At 36.2% G+C, this 19919-nt stretch overlaps 1 protein-coding gene across 8 annotated transcripts in view; it reads right to left on the bottom strand.

Annotated features, from left to right (window-relative positions):
* The window catches only part of ERBB4 (erb-b2 receptor tyrosine kinase 4), a 1100930-nt gene that overhangs the window by 898141 nt on the left and 182870 nt on the right, over window positions 1-19919 (bottom strand). For 2 of the 8 annotated variants that reach the window (XM_070489797.1, XM_070489799.1), the window contains exon 2: window positions 19461-19602. The exons of the other annotated variants lie outside the window; for them this stretch is intronic. In XM_070489797.1, coding sequence (XP_070345898.1) covers window positions 19461-19476 — 16 coding nt within the window. In that variant the 5' untranslated portion in view covers window positions 19477-19602. The remainder of the gene's footprint in view (window positions 1-19460; window positions 19603-19919) is intronic. 8 annotated transcript variants of the gene reach the window in all.

The raw sequence follows: 19919 nt of genomic DNA, 5'->3' as shown, positions 1-19919 counted from the left end.
ATTAAAACTAAACATACCAGATTGAAGTTATTCTGGTTGAAAAGAGGGTGGGGTCATCTGGAGATCCACTCACTCAACGTTCCCTAGACATCAGCCCCTCTGCCTCTTACCCCTACACCAACCGCATTTTTTAAAATAACAACCATGGAATCCTATTCTAAAACATAAAATTTGAAAGCCACTGTATTAGATAGTCCCTAAAGGCTCCTTGAAGTGTAAATATTCCTAGAAACTAGAAGAGTACCTACTGGGTAAATTTTTACACAACAAATGTGATTACTCTAATAGGTAGGATCATCGATATTCATGTATTTTCATAAATATGCCCATATCATTTAGTCAATATATGAACCTATGCATTTGATATTTGCATGTGATATATAATTTTAGGTGTATAATAAAAACAACTACTATTTACTAAGAGACTGCCTAAAGACATATTAAGATTATCTACCATCTCAAAGGAATCTTAACATAGTTACTAGTTTCCTTCTTTTCACATGAGAAAACACAGGCTTGGGGAGGTTTAGCAACTTGTCTGGGGTCAACAGCTAGCAAGAGGCAGACACACTATTTGAATGTAGAATGATTTTAAGCCAAAGTCTGAGCTTTTTCCTCTATAACATTGAAACACCTCCGTTGTAGCAGTAGGTTTCCCATCTGTGAGTGCTCCCATCTCTTGGTCCAAGGAGCAAGTGGGTTGGGGCTTGCTCCCTGATGCTTAGCTGGGCACAATGTCAAAACTGAGGAATGTGAGAATCCCTCACATTCCAAGGCGATGGTGCCGTGGACAGTATTCGGAGGAAGCAGGGCTGGAAAGGGAAAGTTAGGCCTAAGGCTTCCATCTTGCCTGTCTCTCTCTCTTCTTTTTTTCCTCCTGATTTGATGAAAACCCCAATGAGTGGAAAATATGTGGGGGAAATGATATATATATTTATACCTACTGACTTACAGTGCCTTTGGTTATGGGCTATCTACAGCCACAACTAACGGAACACACGCAAACATTTGTGTGCGTGTGTGTGTGTGTCTATTCTTCTCCACCCAGCAGAGGAAGGGCAAGAATCTTTGTATAACTAGTTTCACAGGATCCATTATGTGTCTGCTCATACGTTTTTGCTAAAAGGACATAAACTTTCCACCTCTTTAACCAATGAGACTGTTTAGTTAAAGCTAGAAATGACTTTATATATCACCCGGTTCAACCCTTCCACTGACTCAATCACAGCCATACAACTAGTTAGTATAAGGGCTGAACCCAGAATTTCTCCATGCTGACATTCTCCAGTTAAGGGAATCTTGCAAACCAAGATCATCTGCACACAAACATGAACATGCTGTAACAGAAACTTTTAAAGTAAGTAAGCAACTTAGAGAAAACCTATTCCTACTCTTTCATTTTTTAATTACAAAACTGGAGCCCAGAGAGATGGAAAAAATGTAATTTTTTAAAGTAAATAATAGAACCCAATTTAGAACTTCTTTCCATTATATACTGTGGTTAGAGATAATCTTATTAGACCAAATGAAATTAGTGTATATGACTGACGAGAGTTTAACCCTCTCAGTGAAAAATAGACTTCTGAATACAACTCTCTTTTGTTAATTTTAAACTCATTGAGAAAGGAATTAATGTTTCATATATTTTTGCCATTTTTGCCTAGTGACTTGCTTACAGTTAGTGCTAAGTATTTATTTGACTAATAACAGAGTCTTAAACTTAATGGCAGACACTTATTTGATATTTAAGCACAAATGATTCTACATTCTGCTAAAGAACAGCTCCAGAAAACCCACCCAATCATGCATCCTATTGCTGCCTCAGATCATCCATATATAAATTAGGATTAACTATCCATCGCATTTTCCAGACAAATTAACTAATAAAAGTAAGCACAACTTGTCTCTTTAGAAGAGATTATTTGAATTGTTCTGAAAATATGCCTCTATAAGCCTGAAGGCAAAAATCATGCCACCACTCTGCCTTTGCTCTTTCAAACCACATATAGATTATTCTAAATTTATCTCATCTGTCCTATCTTTTTAACTCTATAATTAGTTAATATCATTAATGCCTTCATTATTACTTTATTATTCTTAGATAGACCCTTTCCAAGATTTCTGGCATTACTCCCATGATCCACACAGCAAAGGATGAAAAGAGCTCAATTTTTCTCTATGTTGGAACACAAATGGCCTCCTCAGTTCCAAAGAAGGGCGGTGTTTTTGATCTTGAAATTTAGAGGAATGATTTAAAGTTTAACAAAAATTGGATCAATAAAAAGACTATCTATTTGGGTTTCTTTATGGTAAGGTCCAAAAGAAAATTTGAATTCTCCCTGCCAAAAATCACTAGAGCTGTTATGTAAACCATTGAAAGGCGGATGGTGATTTTTTCCTTCCCAGGGATTCTGCAACTAAAGAAGAGAAGACATGAGTCTAGAAAGAAATGGATGTAGAATGGGATACTAATGATCAGAAAGAGAACTGAGATCATGGCTCTAGATTCTTTGAATAAAGAAATGCTAACAATCTCCAGAGATGATTCATTATTGAGTGGTTGAAACGCAGACCACACATGTATATACTTAGACACACACTTAAATTTTGTAGATCAGTGTAAAGTAATACTCAGAGTTTACGTATTCGTTCAAGAAATACTTATTAAGCACCTACCATGGACCAGGCTGTGTCCTGGGAAAACCTGGTTAAGGTATGGGTTCTGATTCTCAGTTATTGGAGTCCCAGAAAATGATTCTATTCATCTTCTATTCAATTTGAAATTCCTGAATCTGGGTGGTCGTAACTAATCCTCCTGTAACAGTTCCAAAACTTGTCCACAAAGTGGCATGATCTGGGTAGCGTTTTAAAAAAATATTACTCCCTAGGCCCACCTATACATCCGCTGAATCAGGATCCCAGCATCTGGCAATGAGGAATCAGTAGTTTTGGTTTTTTTTTAAAATCCCTTCAATCATTTTGATGCAGCTTGTTTGTGGACCAGAATTTCAGGACCACTGCTCTTGGGTTCAGAATCCTAATTCCTAAAAGGGAACTACCCTTAACTAATTCAGTCAAGGTACCAATTACGTAAACCCATTAGAATTACTGCTCCAAATGGACTGCTCCTGTTCAGATAGTGCCACGGACACGTCTATTAAAATCAGAAGCACTCTGGATTGGGGGCTTAGTCCAGGGGGTCTCTTCTTTTTAAATAGCTTAATATCATACTTGTTTGGGGGCCAGCTCGGTGGCACAGCAGTTAAGTTCAAACGCTCCACTTCGGTGGCCTAGGGTTCGCTGGTTTGGATCCTGGTGCAGACCTACACACTGCTTGGCCAGCCATGCTGTGGCAGGTGTCCCACATAAAATAGAGGAAGATGAGCACGGATGTTAGCTCAGGGCCAGTCTTCCTCAGCAAAAAGAGGAGGATTGGCGGCAGATGTTAGTTCAGGGCTAATTTTCCTCAAAAAAAAAAAAAAAAAAAGAAAATCATACTCATTTAAAGTTATACCCTCTTCCATCCATAAGTCTTAAAAACTTTAAAATATTGGTACTTACAAAACTGCACATATAGGAAAAGACCCATGGATAATTTAACTTTTTCAGATTATCTCAATAAATTGATGGTTAAGTTAGCTAGAGTCCAATTATATTTATTATTTATCACTCAATTCTTTCTCTTTCTCTTTTTCACTCATATTTTGCTCTATCTACTGAATTATTACTTATCCTTCAATATCCAGGTTAGTTACAGTGATTTTTTTCTTCATACCCTTAGAATGTAATCTCCACAGCAAAAGACACATTTGACATTTTGTTCATGATGTATTCCCAGAGAATGGACAGTGTCTGGACAAATTAGGTGCTCAATAATTACTTGTTGAACAGTGAATAAGTGAATGAATGAAGAAATAAATAAATCTCAATATTTCTGCCCCTATAGCACCAAGGTATTGTTAGATAAAATGTATTTGTGGGTCACTTAGCACTTGCTAATAGTAGTTAATACACACAACATTTCTTTCAGCACTTGTTACATTGCATTATAATTATTTATTTCCATGACTGATTCAAACTATGCCTTGTTTATATAAGTCCCAGGCTTACTCAGTGCACGGCATATGGTAGACATTCAATAAACATTACTTGAATAAATGGATAACTAGAACAAGCTACTTCTCAAGATTCATACTTAATTTATTATAAATCTGATACCAATGGATTTAGATTATTTAGACATGATTCAGCTACAGTAATTTAAGTACTCATTTCCATTCACGACAACATTCTCTATTGGTTGAGAAAACAAATTCCAAGAGGACGTTATAAATATGCCTGGGGACTATCATTCATTTCAGTGCTCATATTTCATAATCAAGCAAGTAAACAGTTCCTGAATAGATCACTTTATCAAAGTTTATATTTGGATAAGTTCTTGTGCAATAACATCTTACAGAAAATACTGCCCTCTAATTTACCTTATTGCTTACCAATTTTTACCATTATATTCCTGACTCCTGAAAGAGAGCTATTCAGTAGGACATAGAATCTAAATATTGTCTATACTGATATCTATGTCTCTGTAATCTTTTTAAATTATCAATTATTATCAATGGGGTAGGAGGTTATGTCTAAATTGTAAAGGTTCTAAAATTGTATAAAGAGAAACTACATATTTGAAGGGCTTCAAAATAAGGCACGGAGGAATTTAAAACCCATATTATATAATACATGAGGTTGTTTTCCACAATAATGTACAAAATTGATAGGATTTTATAAATAATTCATTTTGGAACAGTTTACTAATTTTACTTTTGCAACAGCACATACGTTAACAACAAATGGAGGCATAAGTATGTCAATGAAATGTGTACTTTTCCAAGTCACATATAATCGTCTTGGTATGTTATGCCAGGTGGATCTGAAGGTTTCTGATTCATCATTGTAAAAATAATTTATAAAACATTGTAAAAGTGTTACATATCAGCAAAAATGTTCATATATTAAAATGTCTATTGGTTGTATTAATTAGTAAACTTTAGATACTATGTGTGTTTATTCCTACAGTTAAAGTTCAAGGCAAAGTGCCTTATGCTCACTATTTAACAAACATTGGACGTTTTGAATAATCCGAGAAAAGGAAATGTGTTATATGACTCCCAACACAATATGAAATAAGAAAACTAATGGTTTTTAATTTGAAAAAGAAACTCAGGAAAAAAATGTCTTTTTGGCCTCCATATCGAGTTCTTCGTGAAGAGTAAAGCAGAAATAAACAAAGGAAGAAAAGAACTTTTTAAGATACCCACAATAAGAGTAATTTTGGTTTGTTTTCTTCAATAACAGTTATAAGGAATACCATTTTACGGATTTGTGTGGAATAAACAAGCAAAGACTTAATTTAGAATTGTTCGGGAAGCAGAGTAATCAGAGCCTTCAGGCTCTTTCATGGATTAGGATTAATCATGGCATATGTGAGCCAGAGATTTGAAACAGGAAGAAGGGCAGCAGCCAGTGGTGGAAAGAAGAACAAACACTGTAGAGAGGGAACAAGAGCGTGACTCTCCCTTTTGTTACCTAGTTCAACTTTCCTAACACGGTTAGGAACTAGTTTTAATAGTTGTTTCAAGAAAAAAAAGTTCTGCAGTTAATTTTTTTAAAAAACTTCAAATTGAGCAAAATGAAATAGGTCTGCCTACTTCAAGCTATTCATAGCCTTTAATCTGCAGTGCCTGACATACAACGAGTTCAAGTCCCTCAATAGACCTGTCCAGTGAAGAGGGAACGGAGTGTGCAGTGTTTCCCAGGCATGCTCTCCGTGCACGCCCTCCTGAAGTAAGCATCTGTGGAGTGGGGGAAGGATAGGGCGGCACTCCTGTTCCACAGAACACTCCAGGAAATGCTGATCTAATGTGGAAATAATGGACATAATTTTGAAAACATAGCTTTATATTAAATCCACACTTTATGATATTTCGATTAGATTGTGTTCACTGTGATTTTGGCTTCTCTATGACCTCAACAGCTTCCCTTTAACTGAGGAGTTGACTAGATTCCTAATTTACAATATTTATGTAATCTTTCTGCCTTCTTTTCATTAAGATATAAGGTTGTTATTATTGATTGAAGACAACCTTATAAAGAGCTCATCTCCCTTCAGATTTAAGGAAATCTATCACCTTGATTTCTTATTTTGCCTCTTTTTTCAGCATTTATGTGAGTTATATATTTTTCTCCCAGAAACAAAACTCTGCCAATGATCTCCTGAAAGCTCACAGATACAAAATGCACTTTCAACCAATATAGGTTTGTAGGCACTTGATGCCAATGATACAATTAAGCTTACTTTACTAAAAAGTCATTTACGACATGGAAGTACATTTCTTTTTTACTTTGATAGCCCAAATGGCAGACAAAATTTCACCACACTGCTCTGAACTACCTGAACTGCCAGTGAGATGTTTTTGTGTTTGTAAAAGATGTTGTTATAAGTACATCAGAATCATAGCAGGATTGGAATAAAATATTATTTGAATAATAACATTTTAGTACACTCATTCTAACTTCCCACTGAGATTAGGCTTTCTCACTACCAGCAAAATCTCCATCAGGTTAGACACTTCTGCTTATAGAACAGTGCTTCTCACACTTTAACCCATCTATGAGTAACTTGAGGATCTCCTGAAAACATAGATTCTGATTAAGTAGGTCTGAGCTTACGCCTGACACTCTGCATTTCTTATAAGTCAGTGCTGCTGGTTGTGGATCACATTTTGAGTAAAAGGCAAAGTGCATAAAGCATCATTGTTGACTTGGAAACAAATTCCCTCAGTTTCTATAAAGTTTATTGCCTAACATCCAGCATATCATAACTTAAACATTGTGAGTATAGTCATTCTCTTTTCCCCCAATAAATGTGTACACAGATTTCTATTTTGAGTCAGATCTGGTCCAATGCTCTCAGAAGAGCTAACAAAATACTTGAGTTCCTCCTTTTTCCATTCCGGTTGCTATTTTTCCCTACGGTATTCTTTCCCTCATATCCTTTGTTAAGGAAAACTTTTATACAGTAGGATTTGGTAAACCAACATACCCTGCCCTTGATGTAACACAATCTTTCTATTATACTCAGAGCATGATGACTCAACTTATAAAATATAATGCAAAGATTATTAAAATCACCCAGGAGTAATGAGGACAACTTTTAGATTCTTTAAGCTTATATATTTATTTGTAATTTACATTCAACCAGTCCACCTTCACAAAGTTTTAGATGGCTCCTGTTTCCAAGTGCTGGCCCCTCTTTCATCTCTATTACAAAGGTTCTTATGCGTTAGTGTAACAGGAATCACCAAGAAGACTATTTAAAATGCTAATTGCCTGTTCACCCCAGGAGAGTCTCATTCTTTAGGTCTGGAGTGGGGCCTGAGAATCTGCCTTTTAGTAAATATCTCTTGCATTTCCAGTGTAATTAGAAAGTTGGAGAAACACTGCCCTGGGAGCAATCTTGACCAAAGTTTCAACATCAGTCCACCCTTGCTCCTTAAGGCCTGATATTGTTCACGAGCTCTGTAACTGAGTTTTTGCACTGTTTCAAAGGCTGTGTTTTCAAATACACTCCTGACCCACAACTGCTCCCTTTTTTGAGGCATTGTTTGATAATATGCCTCTGACTATCAGATCTGCCTTTGATAAACACCATTCCATCTTGGAATAAGGACCTTAACTCACAAGTCTTCTATAGGGACTACACTTTATCTTTCAAACCAGACACTGTTGAGAGTAATAGGGAGCACTATTAATAATTATGTTAGGATAACAGACATAAACTGGAACTATCTAGAGCGGACTTTATGTCATCCTGATCTTGAATCCCAAATCAGGGAAATCTTTAACCACACTTCAGACTGATGGCAGACTGTTTTCTACTTCTGGATTCTCCATGCCAGTACTATTCTCCAATAGAAAACCCCTATATAGGAGTTCATATGTGACCTTAGGCACTCGCTACTTTCCTTTCTACCTTCATTGCCACACCTTTCGGATACTTTGTTTTCTAGCAGATGTGACACCAATACCTTTACAATGTGTGGAGGTCAGTCTGTCTCCTTAGACCCAGCCCCACTGTGGCAGCAAGTTTACTCCCAAATCTTCCCACTGGCTGCAGTTAAGGGGGATGTGAAGGACTATAGTTACATACAAGAAAGCATGAATTCAAGGTGGCTGTTTTAATTTAGTCATCCATATTTGAAGTATTGACATCTTCGATGTCTCATTATGATGAAAAACAATAGTGAAAAATTATAAGAACATTCCATGAAATGAAAATTTTACATACTTTATCATCTTTCTATTAATGTTTCCAAATGTGAAATAACCGATGTTAATTCAGAGAAAAGAGAGAAGCAGTGGGATACGTAATACTTCTCTAGGTACACTGACAGGTACAAAATCAAGCAACTGGGTGTTGGTTTAGGCATTGCATCAATTGACTCATGTCCCTCTCCTCTAAGTACTGATCTGTCTAGTCAATCAAGGAAGGATTCAGAAAAATAATCCTTTTCAATTTTAAAATGATTAAAGTACATTTAAACGGATGTTCCATGTTCATATGGAGAAATTGAGGCTGATTCATACAACGTAATATGAGATTAATTATACAAAATCTGAAGGAAAACAGACTCATACATTCTAAAGACTACTTCGTCTTCATGACTATTACATTCAATTGGAATTTTTTAAGAGAATTAAGATGGAAACATCACATTCAAGCAATGTTTCTAGTGCATTAGTTTAAAAGCAGGCAATAAACTAAGCAGAAAGTTTTAAAATGTAGTATAGTATTAGTAAATCATCACTCTAGGCTAACTTTAAAGGTATGTGTTATTTTTATAAATTAACTAGACCTGGTTTAACCCTAGAGTCAGGTTCAAGTGGTGTACAGCAGCAATCAGATTAAAATAATGCAAATTTTGTCTCATTAAAAAAGTCACACACCCCACCACTGCGCCTGCAAAATAACTGTGTACTTGGCCAAGGTCAGAGGCTCTTCTTTGTGTTTCCTTCACTGAACAAATTCAGTTTTTAAAATGCAGTTAAACTGTGAGAAAGATTACCTAATTTGTTTTCATTTGAGGAAAGAGTAGGGGAAAACAAACTTCTAAAAATCTCAGAGGTTTTCAGCTAATTTCTGATTTTCACGTTTAAACATAGAAATCATGTAAAACTCTGCATCTTTTATATTTAGAGAGAGGACACACTATAATATCATTCTAGTCCAGAAAATTCCCATTCTATAATTCCTGGAGGAAAAGAAAATTATTAGTGCCAAAATAGCTGTAATTCCCATGACTTGGTTATGATATGAATAAAAAAATTTAAATTCTGTTCAAACACACAGAACACAATAAATGAGGTCCTACTTGAAATGAGAGAAATAGGGTGCTTTTACAGTCTTTGAGATGCATCAAATCTTGAATCATTGGTTCAAATTTATATTCTAATATTCTCTGGCCTCAAGATATTTTTCGCCACTTCTCTCTTATAGTTAAATCCAATCATTTTAACATATATATTTTTACTGATTAGATGCTACTAGAATTTTTCTAGACCAGCGTGTGTTGTATATATTCTATCTTGGTTAAGATTCTTAGATAACCACAGTTGATTTAATTCACAAGATTTATCAAGATCTTAAAATAAACATACAGGGCTCTTTGCTTCGTTTGGGAGAGAAATCACTGTCACACTATTATGACTCCAAATGTGTTACTAAATGAAGTATTTAACTTCATTTTGAATCTTCAAAATTTTTTCCCACAAAACAACAAATAGCTGATGAGAAGTATGAAACAGAACTCTTTGGGGTCTTAAAGTAAGAGCTAATATTTGCTGAAGGACTTTGAAAGGAGCATGGCAAAATATTTGATATTATATAAAAAATATAAAATTACTATACAAGGTATTTCTTTGCTGTCCGAGGCAACAGTACTAAGTTTGACTTATAAGTGAAACTGACTTTAAACAAGGTTCTTTTAGCAATCTAAAATTGTTAGTAAGTAACAATTTTGAAAATAATTCAGAAATGTTTTAAATTTTTAGTGATAAGTTGTATTATTTGCATACCTATAACTCCTAAGGTGTTCAAATTTTCAATTTTTTAGCTGCCCTTTACTTCTGTTACTATTTTAAAAAGATTAGTTAGAGTGATTAAATTTCACTCCTTTTGTAATTCTTCAATGTGTGCTTTCTTCATTGATTATGATAGCTACTGATTATCCAAGAGTAAGAGGCCCCTCATATTATCAAGGTAGAGACTACCTCTATTTGATTAAATAGCACAAAAATGACCCAGAAAAGTCCATTCTTGACCAACCTTGAATCAGGCCCCTCTGATCTCTCTTCTCCAGGCCCCAATCCTGAGCTCTGTCCAGTTTTACCAAGTCAGCTTAGCAAAGATTCCCCCATCCTTGGTGTATTGATCACCCTAGATAACTAACCAAATTCTTCAGGGGAACCTTCACTATCTTATCAAGCTGGCCTGCCTTCAGCAAGAATACTGTTCAGTAGGTATAGCAAGAATTCCTCTAGTCTTAACATTTCCTCTTTGTATTTTTCCATTCACTGACCCCACCTCACTCCTTGGCTATCAATCTCTACTTGCCTTTGTTGTCTTGGGAGTTGAGCCTGGTCTCTACACCCTACTGCACAGCCCCTCTTGCAGTTGTCCCTTGCTCTCAAATAGCCTTCCTTAATGATTTTAACAAGAGTCATGAAAAATTTTTCTTTACCAGATAGACTCAAGATATGTCCCATAAAAAATCAAAAATAACACATTTTGCCGTTCTTTTATCTAGTTACCTCAGATTACATTGCAGGAGAGCATAAATAAGCACAGAAATCAAACTGGTCAGGGGCTACACCCATCAGTTTGGGCTATGAGTTTACCTTGACTTTCAAAGAACCAGCAGAGAGCCACCTAGCAAGGAAACCAGCAGGAAATGGATAATCTACAAAGTCCTGTGAATCTTCTTAGAAGAGCAAGTGTAGAATTTTTTGGTTGGTTGTTAGTGCTGTCCAGTAGATTCCGACTCCTAGCCACCCTGTATACTGCACAGCAGACACCTCCCCTCTCTTTTTGCGCCATCCTCTCATCTTCTAGTGCTCTATTACACAACGCTCCACTACTATTCACAGGGTTTTCATGGCCAAGTGTTTTGAAAGTGGGTGGCACGGTCCTTTTTCCTAGTGTGTCTGAGACTGGAAGCTCCATTGAAACCAGTCCACCATGGATGACCCTGCTGGTATTTGAAATCCTAGTGTCATAGCTTTCAGCCTCACAGCAACATGCAGCTGCCACAGTATGACAACTGACAGACAGATGGTTTGCGGACCAGAAACGAACCCAGGCCACGGTGGTGAGAGTGCCGAATCATAACCACTAGAGCACCAGGGCTCGCTAATTGTAGAATTACGACTAAATAATCGAGGCTTTACTTTTTAGAGATAATACATTGAATGCATAGAAACTAAAGTAGCTTGACTGAAGGAGTCCTGAGAAAGTTAAGCAGTAAAATCAAAGTATTCTATTGCCCAGAGGGATGAAGCATGGGAGAAGATGAAGTAATTGTGGAATCAGAAATGGGCAGATTAATAACTGACAGGGTAAAGGGCTTCTGCTCTATCAGAGAATCCAAAGAGCTTAAGTTGAAATCCTTTCCTTCGTGTTGAATTCGAGGTGGTCCTCAAATGTATTCCTGCTCCCCATAGCACCAACAGCATTGAAAAGAACACAGAGCCTGTGCACAGAGAAACAGTAGGAACAGCCACATGAAGAAAGCCCACTTCTCAGTAACTGGCAGCAGTTGTAGGCATGTGTTAGAAAGCACATTAAAGTAGAACAAATCTGTTTCTCATTCAGCACTGGTATGTACTTGCTCAAAATTAGAATGGAAAACTAGGGGTTCCATGAATAAAACTGTAATACAAACTTTGAAATATGAACTTTGGGAAATTACAGACAGAGAGATTTAAAATCCTCTACAATTGATAGACTGAAGCTGAAAGAAAAAAAGTGGTCTTCTACATCAAACCAGTATAGGAAGGACAGGACTAACAAGTGGATCAACAGATGCAAACCTTGGTTGATGTGAAAAGATGACCCGCAAAAAACAGTACACGATAGTCTATACAGAAACTGAAACATAGTGATGTACACGAAATTTATACAATGTTATAAGCCAATATGACCTCAATAAAATAATTAAATTTTTTAAAAAAGAAAATTAGGGGCTGGCCCGGCAGCACAGTGGTTAAGTTCATGCATTCCACTTCTGCAGGCCGCGGTTTGCCGGTTCAGATCCTGGGAGCGGACCTATGCACTGCTTGTCAAGCCATGCTGTGGCAGGCATCCCACATATAAATTAGAGGAAGCTCAGGGCCCATCTTCCTCAGCAAAAAGAGGAGGACTGGCAGCAGATGTTAGCTCAGGGCTAATATTCCTCAAAAAAAATAAGAAATTTTCTACTCGCTTATTTAGATGCTGCATCTCTTCTGACCTCAAAGAATTCTCTTTGATTAAAAAAGTGAATTATGTTGACTTGTTTCTGTATTGTAGGTGGCTTCTAATTAAAATAAAAAGATAATATGTCTTAGCCTTAAGTACGTATTTACTTTTCAATGACCATTAGAAGTTTCAATAAAAATGTTGTGATGGCAAATGAAAAAAAAACGGTAAAGAAACATTTACATGCAAAATTGAGATAATAACAGTACCTATGTCTTTGGGTTGCTTTAGGAAATAATGATAACACTGAACTTTTGCTACATGCCAGGTTGTTACTGTGAGTCCTTCAGGGCTCAGATGCCAGGACTGCACTAGACATGTTAGAGATTTATGAGGGTAAACGCCTGTGAGAGAAAATAGGTTCATGAGACCCTAATGCAGTTCTCAACCTTATAAAGGAGAGCGAGAAAGAAGGACAATTGGGTGGAAGATTGCTTTGCAGTCCTAAGAAAGTTTCATAAGGCCAACCAACACTGAATCTTCAAGCCAAAGTCGCCTGAAACAGGAGTGCCATGTCTCTCAAAGACGCGTGGACTAGTTTCCACGCCATACTCGGTCATTGCTGGGAGCTGTCATGGAAAGTGCAGCTTCAGTAATTCAGTGTTCGCAGTGACCAACGTAAGAGACCTGAGAAGGAATTTTCATGGCTGCCACATAGGTATTGCACTAAGAAATTAATAAGCATTTGCTGCTATGATCATTTTCAAACATCACTTTTGCTCTATAATTTTTTTAATTTATTATTGAGATTATGATAGTTTACAACCTTGTGAAATTTCAGTTGAACACTATTGTTTGTCAGTCGTGTTGTAGGTGCACCACTTCACCGTTTGTGCACACCCCCCACCCCCCCTTTCCCCTGGTAACCACTAATCTGTTCTCTTTGTCTACATGTTTAACTTCCACATATGAGTAGAGTCATACAGAGATTGTCTTTCTCTATCCGCCTTATTTCACTTAACATAATTCCCTCAAGGTCCATCCATGTTGTTGTGAATGGGACGATTTTATCCTTTTTTATAGCTGTCGCTCTATAATTTTTATTCTTTAAACTCTGTGCATACTGACCTCAACTTTACATATAGCAGCTCATAAATGAACATTTCATGTTAACAATTTGTGGAACATCCTAACAGCTGGCAGTTTAATTTCTAGAAAATCATCATCTTTTCCTGAATAGCAGAACAAGTACAAATTTTGAGTATTTCAATAGCAGAGGTTTTTGAACTGAAGAGATGCCTGATGTTTGAGGAGGCCACCTGTCATTCTTCAACCAAAATGGCTTCCTTTTGATCTGTTTCACATGTTGAACAACCAGGTGTAGTCTCAAGAAAGGGTTCCATGTCTATCAAAAATTTTTATTGCTTTTGTCCTGATTATTTTATGAAGTCATTGGGAAATTAAAAATTGATTGTCCTTATCGTAGTAATAAGAATCATGAGTTACATAAACCTAATAATAAGCAAGCCAAAGATGCTGGAAGTGTTGGATTTTTAGTCTCACATTCATGTAATCAAAGCCACATCTCTGGGTTTTCAATTATGAAAGGGAAATTAATGCCCCAACAGTACTTATTCCTGCCTGATTGTCCCAAACATTACTGTAACAAGCAACATGCTCCATTTTTCACAAGATCATTAAAGTCCCCATCTCTTTTATAAGTTATGAATAGGTTATATTGTCATTCCTAACCAATGACTTCCCATTATACAGTACTGGAGTTTTATAAACATATTTTAAAAATACCACTCTTCTTATTCATATTTAGCTTCTAATCTATGAATAAAGAAGGCCCACGCTTTCACATCTTCTATTTATGGGCTGTCTTTTATTTATAACTAGTGCAATTATTCCATTAATCTTTAACCTATGAATTTCTATTCTTTTCTACTTGTCAATTACTCTGAATTCAAATTATCAAGAATAAACCCCACAGTCCCAACTTGAAATTATGGCCTTACTAATTTTACAGATTATATTTTTCATTTCATCAGCCTGGTCATCAATGAACATGTTTAATAATTTCCTTTGCCTTTGGAAATCATTCAAAATTTCCCTGACCTACTGCTCAAACCCAGGCTGACACTGAACCACTAATAACACTCTTAGGACTTTAATACTTTTCTACATGTGAATCTAAGTCTCAAATGATTTCCACCACAAACTTCCAGTAAGAATATATCATGTGGAAATAAAGCCAATGCTGAGAGAGAGAAGTACAAACTATCTCTGGCTTTATCTATGCTTGTCATTCTGTCACAGTCCGGAGTATTCAGATGAAATTAAATTGTTATCTTTGTTCATTCATTTTGATCCTAAAATGATAAGAATAACACATGATTTCCTTGTTATATGAGAAGGATGCTATAAATCACTATGCGTGACTACATAAAATTCTAAATGCATTGAATAGGACAGAAATATATAATGGGGTTTTAGTGAATATGGAAGAAGGCCAAGAAAGCATAGATTTCTGATTTTATAAGTAAAGGACCTAGAGAAAGCAATCCCTGTCATCTCATTCTAACCACATCAGATCAACAAAATTCATTGCAAAACAGCCCATAATATTAGTATTATACACAGTTATTTTCAAAATTTTAATAAATTAGATGTACTTCTTGTCACATAAATGCTGAAAAAACCACACTTGATTCTGCAAAGAGCTGCATACGTTTCCCTAATCAGACCAGGTTATTTAAGTTTAATTTAATGTATTAATTTTTCAGGCTTAAATCATATTTACATTTCTACCTATGTTTACACCTACCAAGTATTCATATGGTTGTTCATGTTATGGAAGGCCATTCTCAAAAACTCACTTTTTACAATAAATGATATATAAGGAATAAAATAATTCCAACACAAAATTGTTTTCCATTTTTACATAATGGCTTTATCCTAAAACCAAAGGCTTTATATTCTGTTTTCCAGGGAATAAAAAATAAGGCATCGTTTTAAAACCCTTTCACGGAACTTGCTATAAGTGGGAAAAATTTAAGAAAGAAAGACATTGTAGTTATACAGGAGTCACTAATTTGACTATATCACAGAAGAAGGCATTACATACCAGCAGATATTAAAGAAAAACAAAGGAATTCAAAATATATAATTAAAGCAAGTTTCTAGACCTCTGTTCTGTTGACATGTTGGAGCAGGAGAACGCTGAGTCAAGGGGCCTGCCCTGTGCACTCTGGGATACTGAACAGCATCCCTGGCTTCTATCCACTGGATGCCAGTAGCACCACCCTGCTCCATCTATCCCCATACCCCTACATTTGTGACAAGTAAAAATGTCTGTAAATGTTGTCAAAGGTCTCTGGGGAGCATAATCGCTCTCAGTTGAGAAACATGAGGTAAAAGTAATAAAATAATGTATAACTCAATGAGGAATAGCCATAATAATCACATAGCTAAATTTGATTACTCACTATATGCTGGGCAGTGTGCTGAATAATTTTATAAACATTATTTCATTTAATTCTTGCAACAACCCTATGAGATTTCTACTACCATTATTCTATTCTACAGATGAGAAAATAATCTCAGTTTAAAGACATGCCCCAAATCCCACAACTATTCATTGTCAGGATCAGATTCTTTCCCAGAACTTTCTGATCCCAGAGCCAGAACTCTTAGCCACTCTACTAGACTCTCCATAATGGGACGGTAAACTAAATGATGCCATCTACCTTAAGGGCATTATTATCGAGCATGAAAGTAGGACTTTTTAGAGTTCCTTAGAGTTCCTGATTTCCACTATTACAAAATAGTGAACAATGTCCTCCTCACAAGAAGAGGTTCTAGTGAATATTTTTTTATTTTGATCAGTTTTTTTCTGCTTATCTTTTCATTTACACTCAATAAACAGTTGAAGTACATAAATGTACTAATAAAACTAGATTACCTTGGCAAAAGGAAGATCCTCGACCAAGTTTAGAATTTTCATCTACATACACAACTATTCTACTTCTCTCTCTTACCTGCTAGGCATAAAAGGATGGAAGGACAAGGAAAGAACTGAAAGAACCTATACTTAGGATAAATAATTCTTGATTTTAGAATAACGTTTGTTTTGTTTATTTGTGCCAGGCTTTCCCAAGGAGACCTACAAATATCCCTAAATTATAGTAAGAAAAAAAAAGAAAATTTTTAAAGTAGGTGCATACTTTATGCGATTGGAAAACAAAACAGGAAGATGTAAAGAGCCGGAAGGAAGGAGGCAGGTAAAATCTTGCATATTATGAAGTTCTGATCACTAGCTAGGGAAACACACACTCTGCTTGAACCCTTGTAGAGTTCATGTGCGCTCTCATTCTGATTAGCTTTTCAAGGTCTATTTATGTTGCTTTACGTAACTCCACCTTATAGCATCTGACTGTTGCATGATAGTCTGTATCATGCACACAGCACAGTCCAGTGGTATATGCTACTATGATGGCCACCTTGCCCACCCCCAGCTTCTCACTACCACAGACGATGCTTCAACAAACGTTTTTATACATACCTCCTGATAAGACCTATGTGAGAGTTTCTCTGGTTTATATCTAAGAGTAGGATAGCTAGGTCACATGGTAGTGGCATATTTTCACCAAATAGTATTTTTATACAAGCTACTGCAATGGGGAAAAACCCATCAATTACACAATTCACAGGACTCTTTGAGCAGTGCTCGCCACACTGTATGAGCTGAAAAAAGGGGGCCCCAAGATGTTAACAGGTGTTTTAGGAGAAAGGGTACCATAGAAAAATGTACTTGCAAAAATTCTTGTAACTAAAGAGGTTGCTCTACGGCAGAACGGCTCAGTGCCTTTTTTTTTTTTTAGATTAGCACCTGAGCTAACATTTCTTGCCTGTCTCCTTTTTCTTTTGTCTTCTCTCTGAAGCCCCCCAGTACACAGTTGCATATTGTAGTTGTAGGTCCTTCTGGTTCTGCTATGTGGGATGTCACCTCAGCATGGCCTGATGAGCAGTGCCATGTCTGTGTCCAGGATCCGAACCAGTGAACCCTGGGCCGCTGAAGTGGAGCACACACAGAACTACTCAGCCAGCCATGGGGCCGGCCCCTGCTCAGTGCCTTTTAACATGCTAATGTTCACTGTAAATATTCAAGAGGCAAGGAGGGAAGCCCAACTTTCCCATACATTTTTGAGCCCAAATCATATTTTTTTTCAGACCTTCTTATAAACGTCTTCTGTGATATTAGTGATTTGTGAAATATAGTATATTGCATTGTATTGGGCAAAACTTACTCAGAATGAAACCTAATGAATCTTTTTTTTCTTTCTGCTTTTACTCCCCAAATCACCCCAGTATATAGTTGTATATTTTAGTTGTGGGTCCTTCTAGTTGTAGTAGACGGGACACTGCCTCAACGTGGCCTGATGAGTAGTGCCATGTCCACGCCCAGGATCTGAACCCGCAAAACCCTGGGCCACGTTAGCAGAGTGCACGAACTTAACCACTCGGCCACAGGGCCGGCCCCCTGAAACCTAATGAATCTTGATACTAACATCCAAAAGAGGTATTCCTCTAGCATCCATGTAAAAAAAAACTATTTAATATAATAATGATCTATATCTTCAACAGCCCCTAAGAATACTCTGATATATTTCAGTGAGCTTTTTTCCAATATGAACTAAGTAAAGAGGACTTAGTAAAGAGCTAAGCTATGGGTAGCTGACAAACTATAGCTCATATATACAGCTTTCTGCTCATGTGGCTGAATTTCGCCAAAGCATCGAGGAATGGATGAGCTGCCTAGACTTTAGCTAATGAGCTATAAACATCATTTCTCTTGGAGGATAAGTTTTTGATAGTTACTAAGTGGCATGAGATATATATACACATACATATTGATTTATTATATCAATATTTATATATTGATAAATATTATATATATATATATTTCTTGGGTAAATAACCGCAGGGCAGTTATTCTATACCACCAGCTAAATTTGAAGCTGTACACTGAAATAATCACATATGAGGAGTTAAGAAATTAAGTAAAATAAACATTTTCATGTTCAAAACTGATTTTTAAAAGTTTTATATAAATGTTATATGTAAATTTAAACTATAAATCTAAAGCCATTATTTTGACAACAATCATGTGTCTCAACTGATCCAGTAAATTTGGATTTAAGAAACATCATTGTTCAGTCCTGAGAGAAATATAACTAGAAAGCAGAAAGACGGAAAATTTATTTTAACTCTGAAAAAGATATGGAAGTAGTACAAAGTATATTTTCCACTATTTACCCATTAAGAAATTCAAGATTGCATTTGCATTTAAAAATAGATGTTTTTTAGAAGTCTATGTATTGGAGAATTTAACCTGATAAGTGAACTTTTCTCTAATGTAAGTTGTCTAGACAATTTAACTTCCATTTTAGAAACATACTCTCAGAGGTAGAGATAGTCAGTTCTTTGTCACAGCAGATAGCTCACAGCCAAGAATACCAGAGCACTATTTTTGTCAGGTGCATATCAACATTTACGTTGTCACCTTATACCAGCAGAACATTTAACAGATCTACTGTATCTACATTTCTTAATTATCTGATATCTATTTTTATGTTTCCTCAATGACTCTCCCCCACAAAAAGCCGTGGAGTGACATAGAATGTGAAGTATAAATGTTTTTTTAAACCAAATACATAATGTTCAGATTTTGTCTTTTTTATAAAATCTGGTCTAAAGTGATTAAACTTTCAAATTCAACTCACACTAAATTTTGTAGTCTTGCTCCACACCAAGCACTGAAACACATATTTAAATGAATGTTACATAAACTCCTCCTGAAAAAATGGTACCAACAAACTTCAAGTGAAAATAAACCGTCAGGTTACACTTTGTCAAGGTTTATCCTGTTATAGCACTCTGTAAGTACCTCTGTACAGCAGCATCGCAAGGTCTCTTAGCTATTGCTCTCTGGATCTATCCACGATACATGTTGAAACTTAAAGCACAGGAAGGACACTTTCATTTGCAATTCTCAGGGCCGAGGTACTTAGGGAAAAAATGCAAAGAAGCTAGGGCAGAAGAAAAGAAAATAATTAACAGACCCCAAAATGATTATTAGTTTTAGAAATACGAAATTCGATTTTTCATTACATTAAAACAAATAAATTTCAAGGCACCTTTGCAAGAACTCAATTTTTGTTTTGATTCGTACTTCTCATTAATGAAAATAAAATTGGGTGATTTCCAATATACGAATTAGCTTGGCTTTGGAGCTGATGGAACATGAACTTGTCTGGCACAGCCTTATCTAACAGGGTCATATCAGACAAGCCTCGGTGCTAACACTGTAAGTCACAGCGTTGGAAAACAAGTGTTGGCGAGCTTT

This window comes from Equus asinus, chromosome 19 (assembly GCF_041296235.1).
Source record: "Equus asinus isolate D_3611 breed Donkey chromosome 19, EquAss-T2T_v2, whole genome shotgun sequence".
Classification (NCBI taxonomy): domain Eukaryota; kingdom Metazoa; phylum Chordata; class Mammalia; order Perissodactyla; family Equidae; genus Equus; species Equus asinus.
This window is presented reverse-complemented; position numbering and strand designations above follow the sequence as displayed.